The 27,158-nt window shown below is 41.6% G+C and overlaps 1 protein-coding gene across 1 annotated transcript; it reads left to right on the top strand.

Annotated features, from left to right (window-relative positions):
- Positions 1-27,158, top strand: CYS1 (cystin 1). Its single transcript, XM_044660947.1, has 3 exons — positions 1-642; positions 22,986-23,035; positions 26,283-27,158. The coding sequence occupies exons 1-3, from the start codon at positions 244-246 to the stop codon at positions 26,386-26,388; spliced, it is 555 nt and encodes a 184-aa protein (XP_044516882.1). The 5' UTR covers positions 1-243; the 3' UTR covers positions 26,389-27,158.

Genomic DNA, 27,158 nt, shown 5'->3' with positions numbered 1-27,158 from the left:
GGAAAATGGAGAAAATCAAGAAGTAAAGAGGGAAGGAATGAGTGAATCAAAAGGGTGGAAAGAGGGAGGGACAGCCACTGAGGGACTAGAGAGTCGGGAGGGCCTGAGAGTGGGCTCACCGCCCGCCCCTCCCAGTCCCACCCTCTCCCTCCCTCCCTTCCTTCCTTGCCGGGATGCCCGGAGCACTCGGTAGAGAAGGGAGACTCAGCAACCCTCTCCCACCAGTGTGGCCAGGGCTGGGTCATGGGCAGCGGGAGCAGCCGGAGCAGGCGGGCGCGGAAACAGTTGTGCAGCCCTGACAGGAACCCAGGCGTCCCTGGCGTCCTGGAGCTGGGCGATGGGCAGCGGGGCACTGAGGCCCGCCAGGAGGAGAAGGACAGGAAAGATGAGCAGGAGGAAGGCTCAAGGAAAGAGGCCCAAGAAGACTGCGCTGTCCAAGACTCTGAGTCGCCCCCAAAGGGGGAGGAGGAGCCGGAGTCGGAGTCACAGTTACTGGACCAGGTGTTGGCTGAGTCGGAGGCCTGGGATCCAACATTCGAACCCCAGCCAAGTCGGGTCTCCCACTTTCGGCCCGGGCTGAACCCACACCTGGGTGGGGACCCCGGCTCGCAAGCGAACCTCAGCAGTCACGGAGAGCGCCAGGTGAGTGATGAGAATCCTCCCTGTCCAGTCCCGCCGAGTCCAGTCCCCGGCCTCAGACTGTGCCTCCCTCTTCCGTCTCTCTCTGCCTTCTCTAGAGTCTGCCCGGGTTCCCGCAGCCTCCTCCTCTCTAACCTGCCAGCCAAGTGTCCGGCTTGTCCTTCCCAGCGCTTCTCCCTCTCTCTACCTGGACTTCCAATCTCCCCGGTTCCCTTAGATGACAAACCAGACCCCCCCCCCCCCCCCCTGGACTCAAACTACATCCCCCGGGGGGGGGGGGGAGGAGGGGAAGAGAAGGGGGTCGGGGACAAGCTGAAGATTTCCCTGCCTAGGAACTCCCTCGGAGCCTCTGCCCCCGCTCCTGTTTCTCTCTCTTTCCCCTTCCGTTCACTCCCTTCCCTTCCTCTCTCTCTTCCATCCCTTCTTCCTCTCTCCCTTTTCTTCTTTCTCTCCATATTCTCTCTTCTCATTTCTTTCTTTCCCCCCCTTCACTTCTTCCTTCTCTATCCCGCTTCCCTCTCTCTCCATGAATTCTCTTCTCCCTAACACAGTCATAGAATCTTAAATGATCTTGACAAACTAGAACATTTGGTTGGAGCTAATCAAAGGAAATTTAAATAGAATGCATATATAAATTCATACTTTGGTTCAAAAAATTGATTTCGAATATACAGAAGTGAAGAGGCAGAATCAGTTTATCTGAAAAAAAAAAAAAAGATCTGGGGTAGGGAGTGTCTGATGGACTGTAACCTCAATATGATATAGCCCTGTTATACAATAGCCAAAAATAAAACAAAAACCTTAAAGCCACCTAATGCTTAAGAGAAGCAGGGCTTGCGTGACTAAGGAGCTGGTAGTCCCACTGTACTTTGTCCTGGTTGACCCACATTTGGAAGAATATATTTATTTCTTGGCACCATATTTTAGGAGGGATGTTGATAATTTGGATAGCTATCCAAGCTGGGTAGCACAACAGATAAACATGTTTCTTGCTTCAAAGAGCAACGTGACCCTAAGTAAGTCACCTAGCCTCTCAGCCTCAGCTTCTTATCTTTAATATGGGCATAATTAATAAAAGAACCTTCCCTCCAGAGGATAAAATGAAATAATATTTGTCAAGTACATTGCAACAGAAATGCTAGTTATTATAATCATCGTTTAGAGGAAGGCAATCCAAACTGTAAAGGATCTTAGTTTTAATGTCAAATGAGAATCTATTGAAGGAATTAGAGTGGAGGTGGGGAAGGCTGTCATGTATGATAACCATCTTCAGGCTGTCATATTGTATGGAGACCAGATTGTGTTCAATTTGGCCTCAGAGGGCAGAACCAGGTACAATGGATATCTGATGATACAAAGAAGCAAATTTCCTAATAATTAGCACTATCCCCTGGATGACTACTCCTCAAGTATATTATAGAAAGGATGCTTTTGGGGTATAGTTGGATGAGATTACTGCTGATGTCCCTTCCAACTCTGAAATTCTGTGATTCTCCCTTTCTATCTTACCGTTGTTCTCTCTCTCTCTCTGTCTCTCTGTCTCTCTCTCTGTCTCTCTGTCCCTCTCTTAATCTTCATCTCTATTTCTGCCCTTGTCTATATCTCTTTCTTCATGTGTCTCTGTCTCTGTCTCTGTCTCTCTGAATCTCTTTGTCTCTGTCATCTTTCTCCCTGAATCACTTTTTATCTCTGTCTCCCTCCCTCTGCTTCTCTTCCTCTCTCTGTATTCTTCCTCCCTTTCTCCTTCCTCTCTCATATAATTTTGGAACTAAGTGGTGGCCAGTGGGCACATAGGTGGTACAATGGATGAAATGCTAGCTCTAGATCAGAAGGATCTGAATTACAAGTGGTCCTCTGACACTTACTAGCTGTGTGACTCTGGGCAAGTCGCTTAACTCAGTTTCCTCATCTGTAAAATGAACTGGAGAAGGAAATGGCAAACCACTCTAGTATGTTTGCCAAGAAAAACCATAAATGGAGTCACAAAGAGTTAGTAATTGAGAAAAATAAAAAGGTAGCAAGGACTTAAGAATAATAAAGTTGAAAGGGGTTTTCTTTGTACAGTGAAGTTCTAAGCTGAGGCCAGAGGACAAAGGGAATTAGAATATTATAGTGTAATCTTGGAATTCACTATAGAACATCAGAGCTGAAAGGAATCTAAGAGATTGTCTAAACCAGTGCTTCCCAAACTTTTTTGGCCTACCTCCCCCTTTCCAGAAAAAATATTACTTGGCTCCCTGGAAATTAAATTTTTTTTAATTTTAATAGCAATTAATAGGATGCACCTGTGGCTATTACCACTTTCCTCGATCACTGTAGCACCCACCAGGGGGCAGTAGCGCCCACTTTGGGAATCACTGGTCTAGACTAACCCCTTGATTTAATAAGAGGAGAAGAAAACTTGGGCCCTTGGGCTAATCCAAGGTCACAAAGCAAAATAGTGACACACCTGGGCTTAGAATTTCCCCACCTTTCTAAAGTCACTACAATGTTTGGGGTTTTTTTTGTTTGTTTGTTTGCTTAGAAAAAAATGCTGTAAAAACTGTCTTTACATTCTTCATTCTCTTTCCCAGCCACTTATAATAACCCTAAAATAAAATGAAATAACACCTGGATTTGACAGTCTTTGCTTCCCTTTCTCTTTGAATGAAAAGAAAATTACAATCTTTAACATCATGGAGACTCACCTGATCTGGTTGTGTTATCAAAGGAAGCTAATATCTTCCCTTCTGAAGGATCAGATCTATCTAAGGACAGAGGGAAAATGAGCTCTAAATATCTGTAACTCAGAAGTTTTTCTCTACAATTATAATCTTTTTTAAAACTTTTACCTTCTGTCTTAGAATCAATACTAAATATTAGCTTTAAGGCAAAAGAGTGATAAGGGCTAGACATTGGGGTTAAGTGATTTGCCCAGGGTCTCACAGCTAGGAAGTGTCCAAGACCATATTTGAACCCAGGTCCCCCCAACTCCAGACCTGTTAATCTATCCACTGGACTACCTAGCTGCGCCCTTCTTGATTATTTTTAAATGAGGTCAATTAAGTTGGGATTATAAGCAGCTAGTCCCCATAATGGATAAAAGGCTGAACCTAGAGTCAGGAAGACCTTAGTTCAAAAGACTAAAAAAACTTTTACCAGCTATAAGACCCTGGGTAAGCAATCTAATCTCTGCCTCAGTTTCTTCAGCCATATAAGTAATAATAATAATATCACCTACCTCCCAGGCCTACTGGGAGAAATAAATGAGATAATATTTGTCAAGCACTTTGTAAACCTTAAATCATTATATAATTACTAGCTATGATTACGTTAATTATTCATTACTATAACAACGAACCTTTAAGGTTGCATCCATATTCAATTATATAATGTTTTTTTTTTTAAAGGGTACAGTTGGGGGAGGAAGGAAAAAAGAAACCTCTCTCCTGAAGTGAATCTGATCTCCAAGGAGGGAGCCAGGTTTTAATGTTCTTTTGTTTCCTAAGGCCTCTGAACAACTCAGATGGTAACTGAGGGAGGACAAAAGAAAGAATGTGTTGTGTATGAGCGTGCCTGTGTGTTTTCTGCAGTCTGATTAAATAAAGAGGACGAAACACTGACATTTATTCTTCGCCCTTGAAGGAAGGACAGTGGAGAGATACTTAAAGGCATGTGGTCCTGAGGAAATGCCGGTTTGGTGACAAATTTTGTAGACTACACCTTTAAACACCGTCTCCTTAGCAACAGCAGCCCTAGTCTACAGGACACAATAGAATGTCACTCTGGAAGGGACCTTAGAGATAACCCAAGTCTGAGCTGCTCATTTTACAGGTAAAGAAGCTATGGCCCCTAGAGAGGTAAAAGCAACTTGCCTGAGGTTACAGAGTTAGTGAGGGATGGAGGCAGGGCTCAAACCCAGATCTCCTGCCAGGGTTCGAATCATGGCACCCTATGTTTCCTGGGATAGGATGAGAATTACAATGATGGCATACATCTGCAGGTGAAAGGGAGCTTAGAAGCCATCTAGTGCAACTCTCTTATTCTTTAGATGAAGAAACAGGTCCAGTGAATTGGAGACTTGACCATTTGGGCAAGTGACTTGCCTGAGGTCTCCCAAGTGGTAAGGATTTGACCTTAGGTCCTTTGACTCCCAGTATCAGTCTTCTTTTCACTGTAACACCCTAACCAAATCAACAAGCATTTATTAAGATCCTACTATGTGCCAGGCACTGTGCTAAGCACTGAGGATACAAAGAAAGACAAAAGACAGTCTCTGCTGCTCTCATAGTATAATGGAGGAGACGCACATCTACAACTAAGTTTGTTGTTCAGTTCTTTTCAGTTGTGTCCAACTATTCATGACCCTACTTGGCATTTTCTTAACAAAGATACTGGAGTGATTTGCCATTTCCTCTTCCAGCTCATTTTACAGATAAAGAAACAGAGACAAATAGGGTAAATCAGTTTACCCAGGGTCACACAGCTTAGCAAGTGTCTGAGGCTGGATTTGAACTCAGATTTTCCTGACTCCAGGTCCAGTGCTCTATCTACTAGACCACCTTGCTGCCCTGAATCATTTCTTATAATTCAGTAACATTCCATTGTATTCATTTCCATAATGTGTTAAGCTTTTCATCCCTAGACTGTAAGAAACATTTAAAAATACATTTTTATGAATGTCTTTTGTCTTTAAAAATAAATTAAACTCATTATCTTCTTCTCCACCTTCCCCCTGAAATTCTCTATTTCTGATAAGGTCACTCCCACACTTAAACTCACTCAGGTTCACAACTTTGGTGTTAATTCGGAGTCCTCATTTCCCTTCACATCTGTAGATGCTAAATTTTGTTATTTCTCCTTCCACAATCTTTCTCTTTACATACATAGCCATCTCCTCCCTAGTTCAAGCTCTAATCCCCTTTCCAATAAACCACTGCAATAGGTTTCTAACTGGTTTCCCTGCCTCATGTGTCTCCCCTTTTCAGTCCATTGTCCATTCAAGTACCAAAGTGATTTTCTTTTTTTTCTTTTTTAGTCCCTGCCCTCAAAAGCTATTTTATTTTTTTACTAAATATTTTATTTTTAACTCAATTAAATGAAAAAAAACAATTTTTACCCTTTATTTTCTTTCAGTTTGAGCCAAATCTCACACTCCCTCCCCTCTCTCCTCCCTGAGACGTCGTCAAGCAATCTGATATAGATTTTACATGTGTAATAGGGTAAAACATCTTTTGCATGTTAGTCCTTTTGTGAAAGAAAACTCAAACAAATGAAAGAAAAATGAAGAAATCAAGTGAAATGTAGTATATATTGGTCAGCATTCAAATTCCATCAATTTTTCTCTGGAGGTGGATGGCATTTTTCATCGTGAGTCCTTGAGGGTTTTCTTGGATCATTGTATTGCTAAGAATAGCTATGTCACTCATAAATGTTCAGCACATAATATTGCCGTTACTGTGTACAATATTTTTCTCCTGGTTCTTCTGCTCACTTCACTTTGCATCAGTTCATGTAGGTGTTTCCAGATCTTTCTTAAATGATCCTTCACATTCCTTCTTGTAGCACAGTAGTATTCTATTACAATCACATACCACACTTATTCGGCCATTCCCCAATTGATAGATGTCCCCTCAATCCCCAGTTCTTTGCTACCACAAAAAGAGCTGCTATAAATATTTTTGCACAAACATGTTATTCCACCCCTTTTGTAAATCTCTTTGTTTCTTGCTTTGTTTTTTTTTTAATGCTCTTACCTTCCGTCTTAGAATCAATACTGGGTATTGGTTCTAAGGCAGAGGAGTGTTAAGGGCTAGGCAATGGGGGTTAAGTGACTTGCCCAGGCTAGGAAGTATCTGAGGGCAGATTTGAACTCAGGACCTCCCATCTCCAAGCCTGACTCTCAATCCACTGAGCCACCTAGCAGCCCCCTTTTGTAATCTCTTTGGGATATAGAACTAGAAGTGGAATTGCTGGGTCAAAGAATATGCACAGTTTTAAAGCTCTTTGGACAAAGTTGCAAATCGCTTTCCAGAAGCCAACGTGATTTTCTTAAGGTGTAAGAATCTGACCATGTCCCTCCCTATGACCAAATATAAGCTACCCCATTTTGTAGAGACCCACTCTACAAACAGCTAGTGGGTCCTCAAACCCGGCTAAGAGAAATTGGCTGGGATTACAGGAGGATCAATTCCACTGGCTTACAGATCAGGTTCACAGACATCCTCTTGCTGGGTGGTGACAAAGTTTATTGATTTGAGGTGCTCAGTTAATAGGGGAAATGACATAGGCTAAAGGATTAGGCAAGCCTTTTGTGGGAACAATGATTGGCAGTGATTACCAGATGGAAACAATGGATGTGGATTGCCTTAGTGGCTCGAAGCAGTGTGTTCTATAGGATAATAAATCTAGGTAACATGTCAATTCAACATGTCAACGTATGACCCAGTTTTGTATAGAATACTGTATGTTCTTCTTACAGTGCTCTCGCTTATTATTTTCTTGGCTGGACATCTAGTAACTTAGAGAGGAGAATGGATTGGGTTCAAGCAAAGGGGGGAGACTACATGTCTTACTGCTTCTAAGTTAATGGCTACCCAGAGGCTTTGCAATCCGGGGTGCACTGGGCTTGTTTCCACAGCCTTGCTGAATGGAAAGCCCCTGACTTCCTAACTACCCATAAGTTTTCCGTCCTGGGGTGCATTGGGTGTGGAAGCCCCTGATCTTCTTATGCTGCTCCAACACCATTTATTTTTAAAGCTTTCCATAACCTGACTTTAATCTTCATTTTCATATTCATTACTCCTTTCCCCACATTTTATAGTCCAGCAAAAACAGCCTTCTTATTGTTCCTCACATGCAAAACTTTTCTGCCTTTAAATTGGTTATCCAGGGGGCAGCTATGTGATTCAATGGATTGAGAGTCAGGCCTAGAGATGGAAGGTCCAAGGTTCAAATCTGGCCTTAGACACTTCCCAGCTGTGTGACCCTGGGCAAGTCATTTAACCCCCATTGCCTAGCCCTTACCACTCTTCTGCCTTGGAACCAATACAGAGTACTGATTCCAAGGTGGAAGGCAAAGGTTTAAAATAAATAAATAAACAAACAAACAAAGGAATGAATGAATAAATGGATGGACGGACAAACAAATAAATAAGTGAGCAAATGGATAAATAAACAAATGAATGAATGAGTGGGCAGAAAAATAAATTAATTAATGAATTAATGAATTGGTTATCCACTTGCTTGGATGCCCTTTGGCTTTACCTCTGCTTTTTGGAATGCCTTGTTGCCTTCAAAACCATGTTCATGACACCTTGACATGAAGCTTTTCCTGGCTTCTCCCCAGTTCCCCCCAATTTGTCTTGAATTTATTTTGTACATATTTTGTGTATATTTATTTTAGCAGATATCGCTTTCCCTAAGAAAATGTAAGATTTTTGAGGGCAGGGGCTCTTTCATTTTTACCTTTTTATTCCCCAGAAATTAGTGTAGTAACTGGTATATAGAAGGTGCTTAATAAGTGCTTACTGATATATTGACTGACTATTAAATCACAGTCATTTCTGGAGAAAAGACAAGAAAAACTCTACCCTGAGATTAAATACTCCCTTGTTGCTGGGAGGTAAAAGAGGGATTACCAGCAGTCCAGTTCCCCTTGGGGGCAGGACAATTGAGCAAAAACAGAATGAGAAGAGCCAGAGACCCAGTAGGTTTGCAGTGGCTGATCTGAAGTGCCATCTGCTGATTTTATTTTTTATATCATTTTTCTCAAGATTACATCAATGTTGGCATGAATTCCATTCCCACCATACATCTTATCTTTGGAGACAATGTGTTAAGTGTGTTTGATGTATCTCTTGGGCTACAGTGGTGAGAACGTACAGGCCTTTTCGTGGGAGACAATTTTTTCATATTTCATTCATTGTTCTTTTATATTAAATTACTGTACCTTTTTCAGATCTGGGAGGGGGGGGAAACTTGGAGACTGTTCTGGCCTGTTCTTGCAGGCACCTATGTATGGTAATCTGAGTTAGAGATTTAAAATCTTTAACATTAACTCACTATATGCTGGTTTGTTGTGAAGTGACTTCTAGGGGAAGTTTCTGTATTATGGGGGTTTATTTAGGGGTTTATTTTGGGATAGTGTATAGTCTGTGACTGTGGTTGTTCTTGCCATGAACCTGTATTGTTTTTTTGTGTTTCCCTGGGGCTAAATAAGGATACTGATTGCAATAGTTTCAATACAAGTTAATGCTACTGAGAAAAGAGTCACAAAGGGGAAACTGAGTGAGAATTTCCATACTCCTGACAACCTGCTTTGCTGGTTTCAGAGCTAATGACGAGCTGTGCTAAACATCACAGGCTTTGATGGCTTCCTGCACCTTGTGGTAAAGGAAAATAATTTAGTTAAAACATCTTTGGCATTCACAAGATTTGGAGGTTGGGTCACCAGTGGTGCATTTACTCCCAGATTACTCCCAAATTAGAGACTCACAAGTTAAGTCTCTAATTCTCACAAGAACCCACCACTGTTTGCCTTTAATAGTCAGCCAGCAAATACAATTAGCTTAAAGTAAAGGCATTTACTAAGATAGGATTTCAAGAAAAGTAGCCGAAAAATACCCCCAAAAGCCAAAGATAGCCTCCCAACAAAGTACACAAAGCATCAGTGGGAAGAGTGGGGCATAAACTTATAGTATAGTATACCGATAGCAAATTAAGGAAATAGGAAATACATAGGGACAAGACAACTCACATCTCTTGCTATGCAAGTACCCGATATCCCTTTTTCCTTCCCATGATGTTTTCCCAGTACTTTTGTCTGAGTTCAGGGTCTCTTTTGGGAAGGTTGCTCTGTTCATTATTTCTTACTTTATAATAATGTTTCATTTCATTGATACACCATAATTTTTTTAACCATTTCCTGATTGATTGATAATCAGTTTCCTATTCTTTACTGCCACAGAAAATGCTGCTTTGAATATTTAGATATGTATTAGACCTTTGTTGATTTCTTTGTAATATATGCCTAATAGAGGAAATTGCTAAGTCAAAAAGTATAGACTATTTAGTCACTTTACCTACATAATTCCAAATTGATATCAGAATAGTTGACCTTAAATCTGGCCATAGACACTTCCCAGCTATATGACTCTGGTCAAATCACTTACCCTCCGCTGCCTAGCTCTTACCACTCGTCTGCCTTGTAACTAATAAATAGTATTGACTCTAAGATGGAAAGTAAGGATTTTTTTTTAATAGTTGGACTTCTTTAATGTTTCCACCAACTGTGCCTATCTTCCCCTGGCTCCTTCATCTTTGACTTCCCATTTTTTTGTACTCTTCCCCACTTTGCCCACTCTTCTCATAAATTATTTATTTATTTAAGGAAGAGTACTTCCCAGGTTTAGAGGGAGGAATATTTTATAATAATTCCATAAATTATTATAGGTAAATGCTTTTGCTAAGGATCAATTGTGTCTACTGACTGATTAGTAACAGGAAGCACATTGATGGGGGCTGGTGAAGGATTGAAGTATGAGTAGCCACCTATAGGATTATCCCTAGAACCTTGAGAAAGTAATCCACTTTCAGGATGTGCACTGGAGTGTGCACTCTATGAGTACAAGCTGGCAAAGTACAATAGCACAATGTTGGCTGAAACATAAAGGAATACAAATCCATTATTAATTCAGGACAGAAACCAAAGCAGAAAACTTATCTTAGGAGAAACATTAATATTACAGAAGTCTAGCCTGTAGGTCACTCAGGAGGTCTTAGAGAATCTTCCCTTGGAATAGAGGGAATAGAGAATCAATGAGACCTCCAGAACTTGGAGGTCTGGCAGACAGACATTAGACTCAGGGACCAAGGACCCAAGTTCTGCTCCAGGCTTACCTAATAAAGCCAGAAGGAATTTAATTAAAGTCAGACCTGGTCTATATGGTGTATTTGGTCTTTTTTCTATGACTATGGGAAGCAGAAGAAACAGGATGGCTGCCAACAAGGGGATGCACCCTGGGTACCATTTTAACTCAGTCTTCAAAGGCTCAGCTCTACAAGGCAGAATTCCTTCATCAAATCTAGCTATATGGCTTGGCAGACCATCAAGATCTTGTGGGAGATTTGTGTTGGAGATGTGTTTAGGACAGAGAAACAATGCAAGAAAGGCTAAAGACTGGTGTTGGGCTTCTTGATTTGTCTAAGCCTACTGTTACTTTTTTTTTTTTTTTTTTTTGGTAGAAAAGCCTTTGTTGCCTGTCTACTCATTTCCCTGGATATTTCTTTGGATCAACTCTTTCCTGATATAAACAAGTCCTTCCCTAATATAATAATAAAAACAGATCACTAAGATTTAGAGTTGGAACTGAACATCAGAAACATCTGGTCCACCTCTCTTCTTTTCCTGAGAAGGAAACAAAAGACCTCTCTATAATGATGAATTTATTGACCAGAAAGTTTGAAGCAGCCTGAGGGTAGAAGAAACATGGACTTGGATAGAGCACCCAGCCTGGAGGAGTACCTGGATTCAAATCTGGCTTCAGATATTTTCTAGAGACCATGGGCAAGTCACTTAACTTCAACTGCCTAGCCCTTACCACTTTTCTGTCTTAAAATTGATACTAAGACAGAATAGGGTTTCTAGGGAGGACGGTGGGGAAGGCTGTGGCCAGATTGGTTTGGGAAGCTTCTAGGTACCTGCTGGTTCTTAGTTAAAGCAAGCCCTTCTCCAACAGTTTAGCAAAGATTAAACTGTTCTCACAGAGTATATTGTAGTCTCCAAGAGGAAACTGTAGGTAATCCTATTTTTCACTCTTTAAAGGATAGGATTTTATTCTTTTCTTTGCTCCCCTTGGGGGCCCCATTACTAAACTGGAATATGGAAAATCTGAAGATAGCCTAGCTTTGGGAATGTTTGCATGTTAGAAAGCCAATTTTACGAAGCCAACCTAAAGCTCTAGGATACCTTAAAAGGAGGCTTTTCGTCCACAAGTCACTCCAAAAAATACTGCTTACAAGCTTTTCTTCATAAGTTATAATGGAAAGGGCTTAGGGCTGAAAAGAATGTAATGGAACTAAGGTGGGTACTGGTAAACAATGTGAGTATGATGATTTGGGCAGGACTGAGGTTTATCCATCTTCTATAAATGCCATCCTTTTCCTCAAACACCTCAACTTGGTTTCTGACTTTCCTTTTGCCTTCTCTACTAGAGGGGAAATATCTGTGACTTTGAACATTTCCTCCTCATGGGAAATACAAGTGAACAGTTGGCCTGAGCAACAAGGAGGGATCTGGGTCTTTCTCTCTACTTTCCCTATATAAGTTTGCCTTTCCCATTGGCAAGAGGTGTATTTGCTGTACATTTCCTAACAGTCTGCTTTTACTCAGAGGGAGGATTGAACCATAAAAATGTCAGAGTTGGAGGGGGGGAGGGACTTTAAAATATAAGTTATGAAGTCCAGAAGGAATCTTAGAATACAGAATCTTAGAGGTTGTTTAAGTTTTACAGAATTGGGAACCGGGACCTAGAAAGAGGAATCAATTTGACAGAAATTACAAGATAAGGAAATATCAGAGTCAGCACAAGAATGGAGTGTGCTTTCAGCTCTTCTGTGAGTCATGGACTTGTGGAGTCCAAAAAACTCCATAATACTCTTGTCAGCCTCAGATGCAAATAAGCAAGCAAAAACTGGCTCTGGGGGCATACCCACAGTCCAAGACATGCCTCCTGATTACCTTTTGTGCAATATTGCCCTCTCGTGGCAAAGAGACAGACTGGTAGAATCAGAAAGAGCAGAAATGATAGAATTTATTAGCTAGAAGGGAGACCCTCAACATTATGTCTAAACATCTCTTTTTCTAGATAAAGAAACTTAGGGCCACGCAGGAAGAATTATCTGCGCAAGATCACACAACACTAAATGGTAGACTGGTCCAGTTCAGGGATCTGGTCTTACCACTATACTAAGTTGATAGAATTTTTTTCTCTGCCTTTTCCAGTTCTTTGCTTAACATAAAATCTGTTAGACTTAAATTGATAGTAATTTTGCATGTAGAATAGATATCCTCTAAACCCCGGAATCTTAGATCAACATGGCGAAGGGAGTCAATATTCAACTAGTACCCTCACCCAGTATATTCTCTACCAACAGGCCAGGAACCATAGATTAAGATGCAAAGTACTTAACTGGACAAAATAGCAAAGTAAATAGGACAAATCAAGCAACAGATCTGTATCAGCCCTCCACCCCAATCCCAGACACTCAAATAGACACAATCTCTCACATTCCAAGCCTCAGTGGGAAGGAGAATAAATCCCCTGACCACAAAAGAACAAGGGTTTTGGTCTAAGTACTTTACATTGCATCTAGGAAATTCTGAGTCTCTTTGGCATTGCCTCCAGCTACCTGGTGTGGTCCAGGGATTCCTGTGAGGCTGGAAAGCTCCCTCCTGAGCTGTTGGCACTCAGATCTGCTGAGTGCACCCTTTGCTATGGTTCTCTGCCGGTTGACTTCCCTGGTACTAATCTTCTGGCTTCTGGGCTCACCCTGCTCCAGTTTCCTATTGCCCCCATTAGGAGCAGAGATCTCTGTTTCAGAGGAAACTTCCTGGGCCAAATGCCTCTGCAGAGTCAACATAGCTTGAGCTTTGTTATCAAAGAGCCCCACAGCTTCTAGTCAGCTGTGAGACTACCTGGGTTTGTTCTTGAAGGTTTCTGAATTGTAGTCAGTCAGGAAGCATTTATTAAGCACCAACAGTGTGCCAAGCCCTGTGCCAAGTGCTAGGGATGCAAAGAGAGGCAAAAGGTGCTACCCCTGCCCTCAAGGAGCACTGTACTGTCAGCAGGTTAATGCTGATTTTGTGATTTTGTGATAGTCACACAACATTTAGTATGAATATTGACTCCCCTGAAACAGTTGAATGTGTCCAAATTTGCACTGTTTCAATTGATAATGATGTAAAATACAGTCATTGGTTCCAACCCAATGGAAATATGTATAACAATTACAAATAATGGGACTATTTCACAAGACTCGTTATTCCTACTAATTGCCGCTTAGTTATAGGTTCACCTTTGTTAGCCTGTTCTCTCTCTTTAGATTGGGGGACTCCTTTGAGGGTCAGAGTTGGTTTTCATTCCCTTCATATTTCCCTTATGGCTTTGCAGAAAGAAGATCTTAAATCAGTGATTCCCAAAGTGGGCGCCACTGCCCCCTAGTGGGTGCTGCAGCGATCCAGGGAGGCAGTGATAGCCACAGATGCATTTATCTTTCCTATTAATAGTTATTAAAATTTAAATAAAATTAATTTCCAGGGGGCTAAGTAATATTTTTTCTGGAAAGGGGGCGGTAGGCCAAAAAAGTTTGGGAACCACTGTCTTAAATAAATAATGGTTGAATAAACACCCGCAGCATTTAGCCCCATTTTGAACAGATAGTCAGCGTTCCAAGATTTTGAACAGATAGAGTTCCAAGATCCAATATTGATAGCCAATATTCCAATGGATTTGTGATCCAGTTTGATCACAACAGTGGCAGTGGATGCTCCCTCCAGGGGTTCAGGACTTAACCCATCTACATCTCCTCAGCTCATGGAACCCATCATGCCTTCCTGCAAAGCTTCCTCAAAGGATTTGGTGACCTACCTGTAGGCAGCTAGCACAAGCTGAATACCAGGTATCACTCATGCAGTCCCTATATTATCTTTCATTCCCTATTCATGGCCATTCTTTCTCCTCTCCTAATGCTACATCCCCTGCATTTAGAGCTGGAAAGAGCTTTATGTATCGCCATGTCCAACCCACCCCCATTTTACAGAGAGAATTTGCCTAACTCCTGGCATACAACTCATTGTTGGTAATGCGTTACAATCTATTTTTGCTCTTCATTCATTTCTCCATTGCCTTTGAAAGCCACTTTTGATTCTTCAGAGAGAAGGAAACCAGTGTTAAGCGCCTACTATGTGCCAGGCACGGTACCAAGCACTGTACAAATATAATCTCATTTGGTCCTCACAATGACCCTAGGTAAGTGCTGGTATTATAACAATTTTACAGTTGAAGAAAGAGGCAAATGGAAGTTAAGTGACTAGCCCAGGGTCTCACAGCTAGTACGTGTCTGAGTTTGGGTATGAACTCGGGTCTTCCTGACTCCATGTCTCTAAGCAGCTGCCTCACCACATGCTCTACCTTGGAGAATGTGGTGTGTTATAGAGCACAGCCCAATAGCATCATTAGGACAATACTTTGAGACTTTAAATATTTGTAAGAAAGATATGTTGTTGTTGTTTTTAACTCATCTTCTGTGTTAGAACGAATACTAAGCATCAGTTTTAAGGCAAAAGAGAGGTAAGGTCTAGACAATTAAGGTTAAGTGATTTGTCCAGGGTTGCACAGCTAGGAAGCATCTAAGACCACATTTGAATCCAGGACCTTCCAATTCCAGGCCTGACTCTATCCACTGAGCCACCTTACTGCCCTGAAAAATTGGATTTCTGATTTCAGGGATCACTGAAAGTGATGCTTAATCTCCCAAAGGCAATTCATCTTATTTTCTTTCTCCTGTTCAGTTATGGCCCTTATTCACTGTCTATCCACTTTTGGTGCCTCTCCATATATGCAATGGTCTGTCCATTCCACTACATATCTGTCTAGATAAGAAGCATTTGTCATTCACTTGGTTTTCCTGTGTAGATTGTTGTGTTTTTGTTTTTGTATTTTTAAATGTTTGTGATTTTCATTTCAAGACCTTTATAGTGTTTTGGGGCTTGTTGCAATCAGAGCGATGTCATTAACAGAAAAGAACATCTGGAAGATCTCACCATCTATAGGGACTTCCTCCTCCATTTTAATTCGGGATAGGACATTTTCCATTCCAATGCCAAACATGTTAGGTGAGGATATGGCGATCGTTCACTCTGACTAGCCCAAACCAGACTCACTATCCTGCTACCCAGTCATATTCATACCATATTTCCCTTCATCCTTCTCATCTCTCCAACACCACTTTCCACCTTTCACCATGGGAACAGAAACCAAATCTGTACTACTATTCCTGGTAAGTATTAGATGATACCAAAAACAAAAACAAAAAAACAAGAAGACACAGATTCTTCCCTTCAAGGAATTTATAACCTAGTCAGGGATATAAGCACGGGGCGTGCACATACACACACACACACACACACACACACACACACACACACACACACACGTGCAGAATAGGTATGTATAAACTGAAGAAGGAAATATCACTTTTGCTGGGGGTGGGGGGTGTATAATCAGAGAAGACTTCCAGAAGGAGGGGGTGTTTAGAATTTGATCTTAAAGGACAGATAGGAATTAAAATAGGATAATGGGTGTGAGATGCTTTCAATTCCATTGAAGCTTACTTGTATAGAATGTTTTTCTTAGTTTAACTCCCAGGTCTAACAGAGCTCAGTTAAGACTCATATTTCACAATAGCTTAGCTAATACATATATTTCCCAGATCTGCTGACAAACTCGAGACCTGCTATTAGTTGACCTTATGAAGAGTAGTGGTGGAATGCACTGGGCCATCCACATACTCTTGCCTCAGGCTCATTGGTCTGGCAGTACCTAAAGCATGTTGGTGATGAAATACAATGACTGATGCCTCCTACTGAGCCAGAGGGATCCCCAGATGACAGATACACCTCCTGTCACTTGGCCGTATGCAACATCTTTCCATTTTGGTCTAAAGGGAAGCGGTCACCCAGTCACAGAACCCAACCTTTCTCTACTAACCTACCAGCCTCTTAAGTATGGCTACTGACTCATCTGGGTAACAAGGAAGCCCCATGTCATTGTTTCCAAAAGGCAATAGGAAGTTCAAAGGCTCAGCTCCTAAGATGATAGGATCATGGTGTTCCCTTAGTCTTGTCAGACTCTTCCTGACCCTATTTGGGGTTTTCTTGGCAGGGATACTAGAGTGATTTGCCATTTCCTTCTCCAGCTCATTTAACAGATAAGAAACTGAGGCAAACAGGGCTAAATGGTTTGCCCAAGGATACATAGCAAATTAAGTGTCTGAGGCTGAATCTTCCTAACTTCAGGTCCAGCACTCTATCCATTGTAGAACCTAGCTGCCTCATATAGGATTATAGAATGGAGTTCAAGATGGGGAAGAGGCTTCACATGGGCAGCTGGGTAGCTCAGTGGATTGAGAGTCAGACCTAGAGACAGGAAGTCCTAGGTTCAAATCCGGCCTCAGACACTTCCCAGCTGTGTGACCCTGGGCAAGTCACTTGACCCCCCCCCATTCCCCACCCTTACCACTCTTCCACCTAGGAGCCAATACACAGAAGTTAAGGGATTAAAAAAAAAAAAAAAGATGGGGAAGGGGCTTCAGAGGCTATCTAATCCGAGCCTCCCATGACAGTCCAAAGATTTCAAGTGATTTGCCCAAAACCACCCAGTTAGTAAGAGTCAGAGATGGGATTTGAACCCAAGTCCTCTGACTTCAAAGCCAATGCTCTTTGCATTGAGTAGCAAGGAAAGTAGGCAACCCTGGCAGGTTTACAGATGAGGAAACTGAGGAACAGGAAGGTCCTGAGTCACACAGGTATTAAGAGTCAGGTGTGGGATTTGAACCAAAGTCTTCTAGCTATAGAGTCACTGCTCTTTGCATTGAATATGAAGAAAAAGAGGATACAGTGAAGTTTAGTAGGAGGAGCGCTGAATTTTGAGCCAGAGGACCTGGGTTTAATTCTGACTCTTACATTTCCTAGGCACGTGACTAGGGGCAAATCAATTTATCTCAGTTTCTTTACTTGTAAAAAGAAGGAGTTCGACTTTAAAGTGCCTTCTCATTGTAGAGCTGTGGCTTTTTTTAGATTCTGAGGACTGTGCAGGACTTTGGGAATTAGTGGAAAGAGCCTTGGTTCTAGAATCAAAGAACATGGCTTCAGATCCCTTCACCAACTCTTAATACCTGTATGACCTTGGCCAAATCACTTAACCTGCTTGGGCCTAACTTTCCTCAAGGATAAAATGAGGTGATTGAGTCTGATAGCTTTTGAGATCTTATGCAACTCTAAACCTTTGGTCTTAAGATATTATATCCAGAAAAGGAAACTGAGGGTCAGTGGTAGGGAAATGATGAGGCCAAGGTCTCATGGAGAATCTTCAACAAAATTGGGATTCAACCCCTAGATCCAGAATCTCAGCTCTTCCCAAAGTCCCACAATCCTATTTGTTAGTCTCCAGATTTCCTTCCTAAGCCAACTCATGAATCAAAATGTTATACTAATGAAGGAGGAAACAGAACTGGGAGTTAGTTGGGCCATAGTGGGAGAAAAGGACTTAAGAAACACGAGATGGATTTAAGATGCTTCAGTATTTCAAGGTCCAAAGCTTTCATCATTGTGGTACCCCCTTCATTGACTTGGGTCAATTTCCGTACCGTAGTAGATAGTTTTCATCACTGACCTCCTGAAAAAATTTACCATCTATAAAGTCTAACATTCCAATAAGAAGCCTCTCTGAAATGAGTTAGAATGTTAGACTAATGAGTTAGAAAATATAATTGACCTCCAAGTCCATATTTGAAATCCTTCCAGCTTAGTAGGAACTGGCAGGATTCATGCTCTGCTGTCCAAACCTTTGAATGATCTCCAAGCCCAATGAACTATCAGAAGACTTCAATAAAGAGAATTGAGGTAAGGTAAACAAAAAGGTAGGAGCATTCAATTGGATGGCCCTCTTCCATGACACAATTGGCCATTAATCCTTGGGATCCATTGGTGAGTTAAGGGGTGGTGCCTACTCCAAGCATGTGAATCCCCAGGCATTAGGGCAGATGAAAACAATTTGTTCCAATGACTATGAAGGTGATTGAGTGCTTGGAGTTTAATTAGACTTCCATGATGTCAACCAAGATCATCCACTGCATCCCTGGGCCATCACCAGTTGTCCTAACTTTTGTCTTACCACTGGACTTTAATGACTGGAGAAGGAGTGAGATCGACAACTTTGTGCAACTCTTGCTTCACTTAAATTCAATTTGCTGCACGTCAAGAAGTCACCCCATGATGTCACTGGTCCTCTTTGAAAATAAAGGACAAACAACAATAACGAGAGAACTAGATGGTCCCCAACCAAGTTCAGCATCTCAGTTGTCAGAGCAAAACAACTCAGCCTGCTGGTCTCCTCCTGGTGTGGCTGAAGGTGTCTGTGAGCAGGGCTTCTGAGAAGAGTTGCTTAGGATTGCTGAACCGGCAGAAGCTACTAGTGTTCTCTGAACTTCGAGACCAGAAAGCAAGTGAGCTGGTTGGAACAGTCACGTGTGCTTCTATCCTAACTGCAGCTAGAAGGTAGAAAGGACCTCCGAGATCATCTAGCCTCAGTGCCTCCTTTTAACGATGAGAAAAATGAGTCCTAGAGAAGTAAAATTTTATCCAAGGTCACACAAATAGTCAGTAGCAGGGTTTTGAGTCTGTCATTAGAGGTAACTAGATGGTTCAGTGCATCAAGTATTAGACTTGAAACCGGGAAGGCACAAGTTCAAAGCCTGCCTCAAACATTTACTAGCTGGATGACCTGGGTAAGGCATTTAACCTCTCTCAACCTCAGTTTCCTCAGCTATAAAATGGAGACAACAGTAGCACCCACCCCACCAGATTGTTGTGAGGATCAAATGAGTAAAAAAAGTATAAAGTACTTTGTAAACCTTAAAGCACTATATAAATCCCAGTTATTATTGTTTGATCCCCAATTCGGCCTTATTTTTTTTACTATATTATTATACTATATTTATTACTATATTACTCTATTATTTTATTTTATTACTATCTCTCCACTGGGCTATACTCAAAGCCTGAAGACTGTCCTTCAGGAAGGAATCCCTAATATAAGCATAGCTATTGTCACTGAACCTAAAAACTGTATGTCATAGTATCATCACTTAGAAGCTTCACCATCCAGATTTACAGAAAGGAAGTGGAGAGGCTTCTTTTCATATCATCAGCACATCACTCCCATTAAGGCCACCACCACCCCCTTCGAAATTCCTCTGACTCCCCCTTTCCCAGGGGACAAAGTACAAAGTACAGACTTATTGGCCTCTTAATCAAAGCTCTAATGCCATTAACTTGCAATTCTTGTGCCCAATAGGAAGCACCTTCTAATAAAATTCTAAATACACATACAGTTGGAAGAGAAGAGAAGGATCTTTTGGAAGGACTTTGGACTTCATTTCTTAGGACCTAGGAAAGACTTTGGACTTCATTTCTTAGGACCTAGGGATTTTTGATCAACAGCACCTAGAAATGAATGCATGTATAGTAAAGAAGGAAGGAAGGAAGGAAGGAAGGAAGGAAGGAAGGGAGATAGGGAGGGAAGAAGGAAGAAAGAAGGAAGGACTTAATAAAATAAATGCCTATGCACCATGCTAAATGCTTTACAATTATTAATTTAGTTGATAAAGATGACAACACATATTCTAGGGGGTTCAGTAGGTAGAATGCTGGGCTGGAAATCAGGAGAACCTGAGTTTAAATCCAGTCTCAGACAATTACTATGATCCTGGAAAAAGCATTTACCCTCTGTTTACCTCAGTTTTTTCTGCTGTAAAATGGGAATAATAATAGCACCTATCTCCCAGTATAGTGGCAAGGATCAATTGAGATAATATTTGTAAAGCATTTGCCACGGAGCCTGGCACATGGTAGACAGTTAATAAACCCTTATTCCCCATCTCCCTCCTCATTCTTTAAATGTCTACTTTATATTCAAATCCTCTCAACTACATTAATCTCACAGTTCCCCAAACATATCATATCTACTTTCCTGCCCAGGACTTTTGCTATGGTAATTTCTCTTGCCTGGAATGCCTCCCCACCCCACACCCACCCCAGCCTCCTTCTCTATCTATTTGAATCTTTCCTATTCCTTAAGGATCTGTTTAAATCCATCCTCCTCTGGGGAATCTTCCCAGACCACTCCAGCCAAGCTCACTGGAACTTCTCCTTCCTCTGAACTCCCAGAATACTTTTTGTCTGTACCAGCCATTTGGTATTCATTACATTACAGCTCACATTTCTAAAACCCTTTTAGATTTATAAAATGGCTTTTTGTGATAGCAAAGAATTGGAAATGAAGTAGGTGTTCATCAACTGCAGAATGACTAAACAAAATTGGAGTATATTAATGTAATGGAATATTACTGTGCTATAAAAAATGGCAAATATGAAGAATACAGAGAAGCATCCTCAGAGAGATTAGCAATTTTAACAGTTTCCTGCATAAACAGACTATAGTTCTGAGTGGGATACAATCTGTGTCTTTCTCATAAGTGTTAAGAACCTAGATAGAAGTTAGTACTTTCCCTTCCTTTTAGAACACACCCCTTCTCTAAAAACAAAACCATTTGCTGATCTACTTCACATTTCAAAAGCCTTGAGGGATGGAATAGTTCTCTGGGGACAAAGAGTATTTCACAATCCATCAACTCATCCACTTATCTTTTTTTTTTAATTTTAAAAATATTTTTCCATGTATAAATATTTCATTTTCTTTCCCTCTCCACTCCCAGATCCAACAAGCACTTCTACTAGGTTATACAAATTCTTATCTTTTAACTAGATGTCTAACTCACTTATTGTCATCTATAACTCAGTAAGTCACTTATCATTTAAAGATGTCAAAGATAGCATCTTGTTCTGAAGGGAACCAGAAGATGGGAGGGAAGGAGAAGGGAGGAGTTTCTTTGATTGGAGATCCTATAAATTGAATCTTTGGACTCAATACTTTGATATTACCCAAAGCTGAGGAAGGTCCCTTTCTTAAAAGAATAAACTGCTGTCTTCTTTTTTGGCTTCTGAGCTCCATGTTTGTGAACTTCTTCTTCCAGTGGTGGGGTCCATTGACCACAACCCCGTCCCACACAGTTTCTTCTCCAAAGGCTGAATACTTTGGTGGCTTTCATATAGGAGGCTTTGCTATATTAATATATTCTGACAAATTGCATTTCTCAGTAGCCCATCCCAGAGTGTCCTACTATAAACACTCCTGTAGTTATAAGAAATAATTTTATATGGTTTCATCATGGAACATCAGTGAGCAAGGCTAAATAGAGCTACTGACACAAGGCTGATTTTGAAGTCTGATCTTGACCAAGGGAAACTGAATTGAGCTGACTCCCCTAATTTTAGTTATTTACTTGGCAGTTAACTGCTAAATTTTATACCATGGACATTGGTTTCATTGGTCTCCTTTGTTGTGCTTTTAATTCTGTGGTTCAAAAGAATGGATATTGCTTGAAGAAAATGTATAAAATTTCTAGCTATTAAAGTACACACTTCCAATGAGAAATTACAGTAATTATTGGTTTGATGAAGTCAAGACTTTCAAAGATCATTCAAGCTCACAATGAAACGGGATCAATTACAAAGGAGTACACACACAAAAAATGTACTAAAAAATGAACAACAGTGGCAAGAAACGTAAGGGATCCAGGATAGAAAGAAAAAAAAACAACATGGTCCCTGACATCAAAGAGCTTGGATTTGATTATTGACATTCAAAACACTCCACCATAGTATTACCTTCAATTGCCAAATATATCATAAAACTTACTCTCTATTTACTTTATACTGTGACCAAATGACCATATTCTAATTCCTAAACTTGCCATTTGCTCTCCCACCCCCATGCATTTCATCACTGTTCTTTTTGAATGTCTGAAATGCACCCCTAACTCTTCATATATTGAATTTTTAATTATCCTTTAAAGGGGTAGCTTGATAGTTCTGGGATAGAGTGTCAGACCTAGAGATGGGAGTTCCTGGGTTCAAATCTGACCTCAGACATTTCCTAGCTGTGTGATCCTGGGCAAGTCACTTAACCCCCATTGCCTAGAGTCCTTAACACTCTGTTGCCTTAGAACTGATACTTGGAATTAATTCTAAGACAGAAAATAAGGGTTTAAAAAAATTATCCTTTAAAACCTAGTTCAAATGCCACTGCTTCCATGAAGCCTTCCCTGATCCCCCAAGTCATTAATGATCTTCTTTCCCAGACCACAGCATTTTTTTTGGATCCCTCTAAGGTACCTTTTGTTTAATACACAACATCTGTATCTATATTTGCGCCTTAATCCTTTAACTCTAAATTGCAGGAGGGCAGATACCATGTCCTGTCTAAACTTTGGGTTTCTCCTGTACCTAGAAATGTACTTTGATTACATCAGGCTCTTAATAAATGAATTTGCTGAATAAGTGAATGAAAAAAGTAAGGCACTCTGCTCAGTTTTATACTGGGGGTGTGGGGGAGGGTGGTGTCGCCATGTCATAGATCACCTCGACCAATGGCTCTCTGATGCGTCTTCATTTTTTTATTCCCAAGGTTTCTCCTGTGCAGAGCTCCCAGGATATACAGAACAATAACAACTTTGAGTGAGTATCATTGAAATCCTGTTTTTCCCAGTCTAATCGGGAAATTCATCACTAAGGACACAGTCTTAGAACATGAATGTTCTTCTGCAATCAGAAGACTTCTAATCATCCTACAGTACCAGCCGCTCAATCCCTTCTATCTCCCCAAACTCACCTGGAACCACTTTCCTAGTCCCTAAACCTTGTCTTTGTAGCCACTTGGAGATTTCATCAATTCCTGTGAGTTGAATTATCATCTCTATTCATATAACTCCAGATTGTATATCTTATGAATCTGAGCTGTACAGATCACTAACAAGTCTGATGAACATCTCCATTTGGGTGTCCCACTTGCATCTCAAATGGAATACATACAAAACAGAATCCTATTTCTCCCATCCCCCAAATCTACCTCTCCTTACCTCTCCTTAAACCTTCCTTATTTCTTATGAGGGTCCCACCCAGGGATTTGCTGGAACCAGTTCTAACCATCTTGAAAAAGGATGATTAGATTTTCTATGCCAGGATTTGCACCTTAGAAACCACCAAACAACACATCAGGGCTTGATGTATGGTTTTGTCCATTGTCTAAACTTAAGAGAGTTAATAACATGAAGTCAGCTTAAAAGTATGTGGGCAGGGTGCAGCTGGGTGGCTCAGGGGATAGAGAGCCAGGTCTGAAGATGAGAGGTCCTAGCTTCAAATGTGGCCTCAAATATTTCCTAAATGTGTGACCCTGGGCAAGTCACTCAATTTCTATTGCCTTACCCTTATGTTCTTCTGCCTTAAAACTAATACACAGTATTGAGTCTAAGATAGAAGGTATGGTTTTATTACATTAAAAAAAGGATGTGTGCACATTTTTCCCAGATATCCCAGTGGTTATATATTTTACTAGATTGCCTCATATTTTCAACCTTGAAGTCATCTTTGGCTCTTCCCTCTTCCTTATCCTACACATACAAGTCATTACTGAGTCTTGGTCCTTTCTGTTACCATAATATATCCATTTTTTCTCTCTGCTCCTTATTGATCTGAATTCAGGCCCTGATTATCTCAGGTCCGGGCTATGATCCTAATTGCTCTTCCTGCTTCTGGACTTTCCGTTTTCCTATCCATCCTCTCAACAGCTGCAGAAATATTCTTCCTGAAGTACTGCCCTGCCCACGTCACCCCCTTCTCATTCTACATTCCAGCCAAACAGGTCTCCTCAAGGCCCCCCCAAACACAACATTCCCCTTTCTGCTTCCATGCCCTCCTTACCTCAGCTGCTTAGAATCCTCAGCTTTCTTTAACACTCAGCTCAGGTCTCACTGACCCCACTCGCTCCCTGTTAGGACTGTCTTCCTCCTTATCATTTTTTGTTGTTTAGCCATTTTTCAATTGTGTCTCATTCTTCATGACTCCATTTGGAATTTTCCTGGCAAAGAGGCTGGAGTAGATTTTTGCCATTTTCTTCTGGAGCTCATTATGCAGATGAGGAAACTGAGGCAAATAGGGTTAAGTGACTTGTCCAGGGTCACACAGCTAGTGCATGTCTGAGGCCAGATGTGAGTCCAGGTCTTACTGACTCTAGGTCCAGGGCTCCTCCCATGGAGCCACCTCGCTGCTCTAGCTACAAGTTTGTAAAGCACATTATCCATGCCATTTCATTTGAACTTAATGGCAATACTGTGAGGTAGATGCTATTATTATCCCTATTTTTCAGATGAGAAAACTGAGGCTGAGAGGTTATATGACTTCCCCCAGGTCACATCAATAGTAAACATCTGATGCAGTATTTGAAATCGTGTCTTCCTCACTTCAGGTCCAATGCACTCGGTCCTGTACCACCTGGCTGCTTCCTTGTGGCAACAGGGACTCTCTTTTTTTTTTTTCCTTTTATATACCAGGCTTGGCCTAGTGCTTGACTTGTATTAAGTGCTTAATAAATGCTTGTCATTCATTCCTTCTAGGAAACCAAAGGCAAAAGGGCTACTTTCCCTCCATCCTATCGATGAGCTTCCATCTTTCACCAAGATGGGCAAGGAGGCCTCAGTGAACTCTCAGACATTTATTTTAGTGGAAAGACTTCCTGACTGAGCATGAGAATGTGGTTGTTGTTCAGTCCTTTCAGCCCTGCCTCACTCTTCATGAGCCCATTTTGGAGTTTCCTTAGCAAAAAAATTCTGTAGCAGTTGGCCATTTCCTTCTCCAGCTCATTTTTACAGATGAGGAAACTGAGGCAAACAGGGTTAAATGGCTTGCGCAGGATCACCTAGCTAGGAAGCATCTGAATGCAGGAAGATGAGCCTTTCTGGCTCTAGACCGTCCAGCTGCCCCAAGCCTGAGGATAGCTCATAGCCTACCTTCATGGGAAGAGAGGAAGGAAATAAACATTTAGTAAGTGCCTACTATGTGTCAGGCACTGTGCTAAGCATTTTGTAAATATTATTTCATTTGGTCTTCATAACAACCCTGGAAGGTAGGTACTATTGTTCTCCACATTTTACAATTGAGGAAATGGAGGCAAAGAGAAGTTAAGTGACTTGTCCAGGGTCACATTTCTGGTGTGATCAGATTTGTCCTGAAACCAGATTTGAACTACTGAAAAAAATGCAAAAACCCAGCAGTGTGTCCTTGGATAAGTTAACTCTTCTCTCAACCTCCATTTTCCCACTCCCAATAATCATAGCTCACATTGATACAACACATCAAGGTTTAGAAAGTTTCCTCTTTCTTCACAACAAACCTATGGGGTAGGGAGTGATTTATTTTATAGATGAGAAAACCAAGGCCCAGAGAAATTAAACAAATTGCCCCAAGTCACACCTACAAAGGGAAGGGAATGGGACCACGTGATCGCTAGGGTCCCTTCCAGTTTTATCATTGTTTTATTCTCTAGGGCAGGTAGCAGGGTATATGGTAGCTAGAGTGTTGAATTGGGAATCTAAAGACCTTTGTCCAAATCCTTGCTATGGCACCCACAAGCTCTCTGTGCCTCAATTTACTCAGGTGTAAATAAAGAGATTGGACTAGGTGATCTCAGTTTCCTTATAGTTCTTAGATCCGGAGATGTACAGTATTTGTGCTTTGGGTCAGGCTTGCTTTTATTTAAAGTTCTCTTTACCAAATGGTTCTGGAGCCTCTGGCTATCCATCGAGCATGTGCCTGAGCCCAACGCATGGGACCAAATGGAGATTTCCACTCTCTGAGACTGTATTCCCTCCCAACCCTCCTCTGCCTGATAGATGTTTGTCTTAAGCCTCCCCCATCTTTTCACCCACAGGACTCCCACCACAAACAGCAAGAAGCCTGGAAGACAAACTCCCATCCTGTATGACTACTCAGAAGAGGAGCTGATGGCAAGCATCGAGCGGGAATATGGCCGCTGAGGGCTGCCATGAGCCAAAGAAGACGAGTGATTTTGGGTGGCAGCCCCTGAGCAGTTAAAAAAGGCACATCCTCCATGGAGGAGGAAAGCAACGTCAACTTCTGCCCCCTCCCCTGCTCCCCACCGGCCAGAAGCTCGCTCACCACGTAACCTAGTGTGGTCATGCTATCCTTCCACCAAAGGCATCGTCTTTCCAGTAGGCACTGGGTCAGTAGGGAAGAAGGTGGAGAGCCTTCCAGTAAGCTGCCAACCACTCCTGAAGTGCATTTATAGATCAGCAGAATGGGTCCTTGGAGATCATCTGGCCCATCATTTGTATTTTGCAGATGAGGAAACAGAGGCCCAGAGAGGTAAAGGTAACTTCCTAAGGTCACACAAGAGCCAGGACTCTTTCCATGGCACTCTCCTACCTCCCCCTTGGCAGCTGGCTTTTTAAAAAGTGACCTTTGAGAAGTCGGGCCCTAAAGGCAGTCTTCTGTATGACCGGCCATACGATGTCACTGCTTGAAGTGTCTGGTCAGAGACTGTATTAAGAACCATTCTTACATGGGACAGTGGAAAGAACGTTTTCTCCAGGGTATCAGAGAATCCGAGTTGCAATCCCAACTCTGACACTTAGAAGCTGTGTGACCTTGGGCAAGTTATTTAGCCTCTGTAAAATGATAGGGTTAGACCGTGTGGCCCCTACAGTCCCTTCCAGCTCCAGATCTGAGTAGCTGTCAAGTGGTTTTCAAGTCCTGTCTGATTCTTTTTGACCCCACATAGGGTTTC

Source organism: Gracilinanus agilis, chromosome 2, assembly GCF_016433145.1.
Source record: "Gracilinanus agilis isolate LMUSP501 chromosome 2, AgileGrace, whole genome shotgun sequence".
In the NCBI taxonomy this organism is placed as follows: domain Eukaryota; kingdom Metazoa; phylum Chordata; class Mammalia; order Didelphimorphia; family Didelphidae; genus Gracilinanus; species Gracilinanus agilis.
Note: the sequence above shows the minus strand (reverse complement) of the source record. Positions and strands in the feature narration are given on the sequence as shown.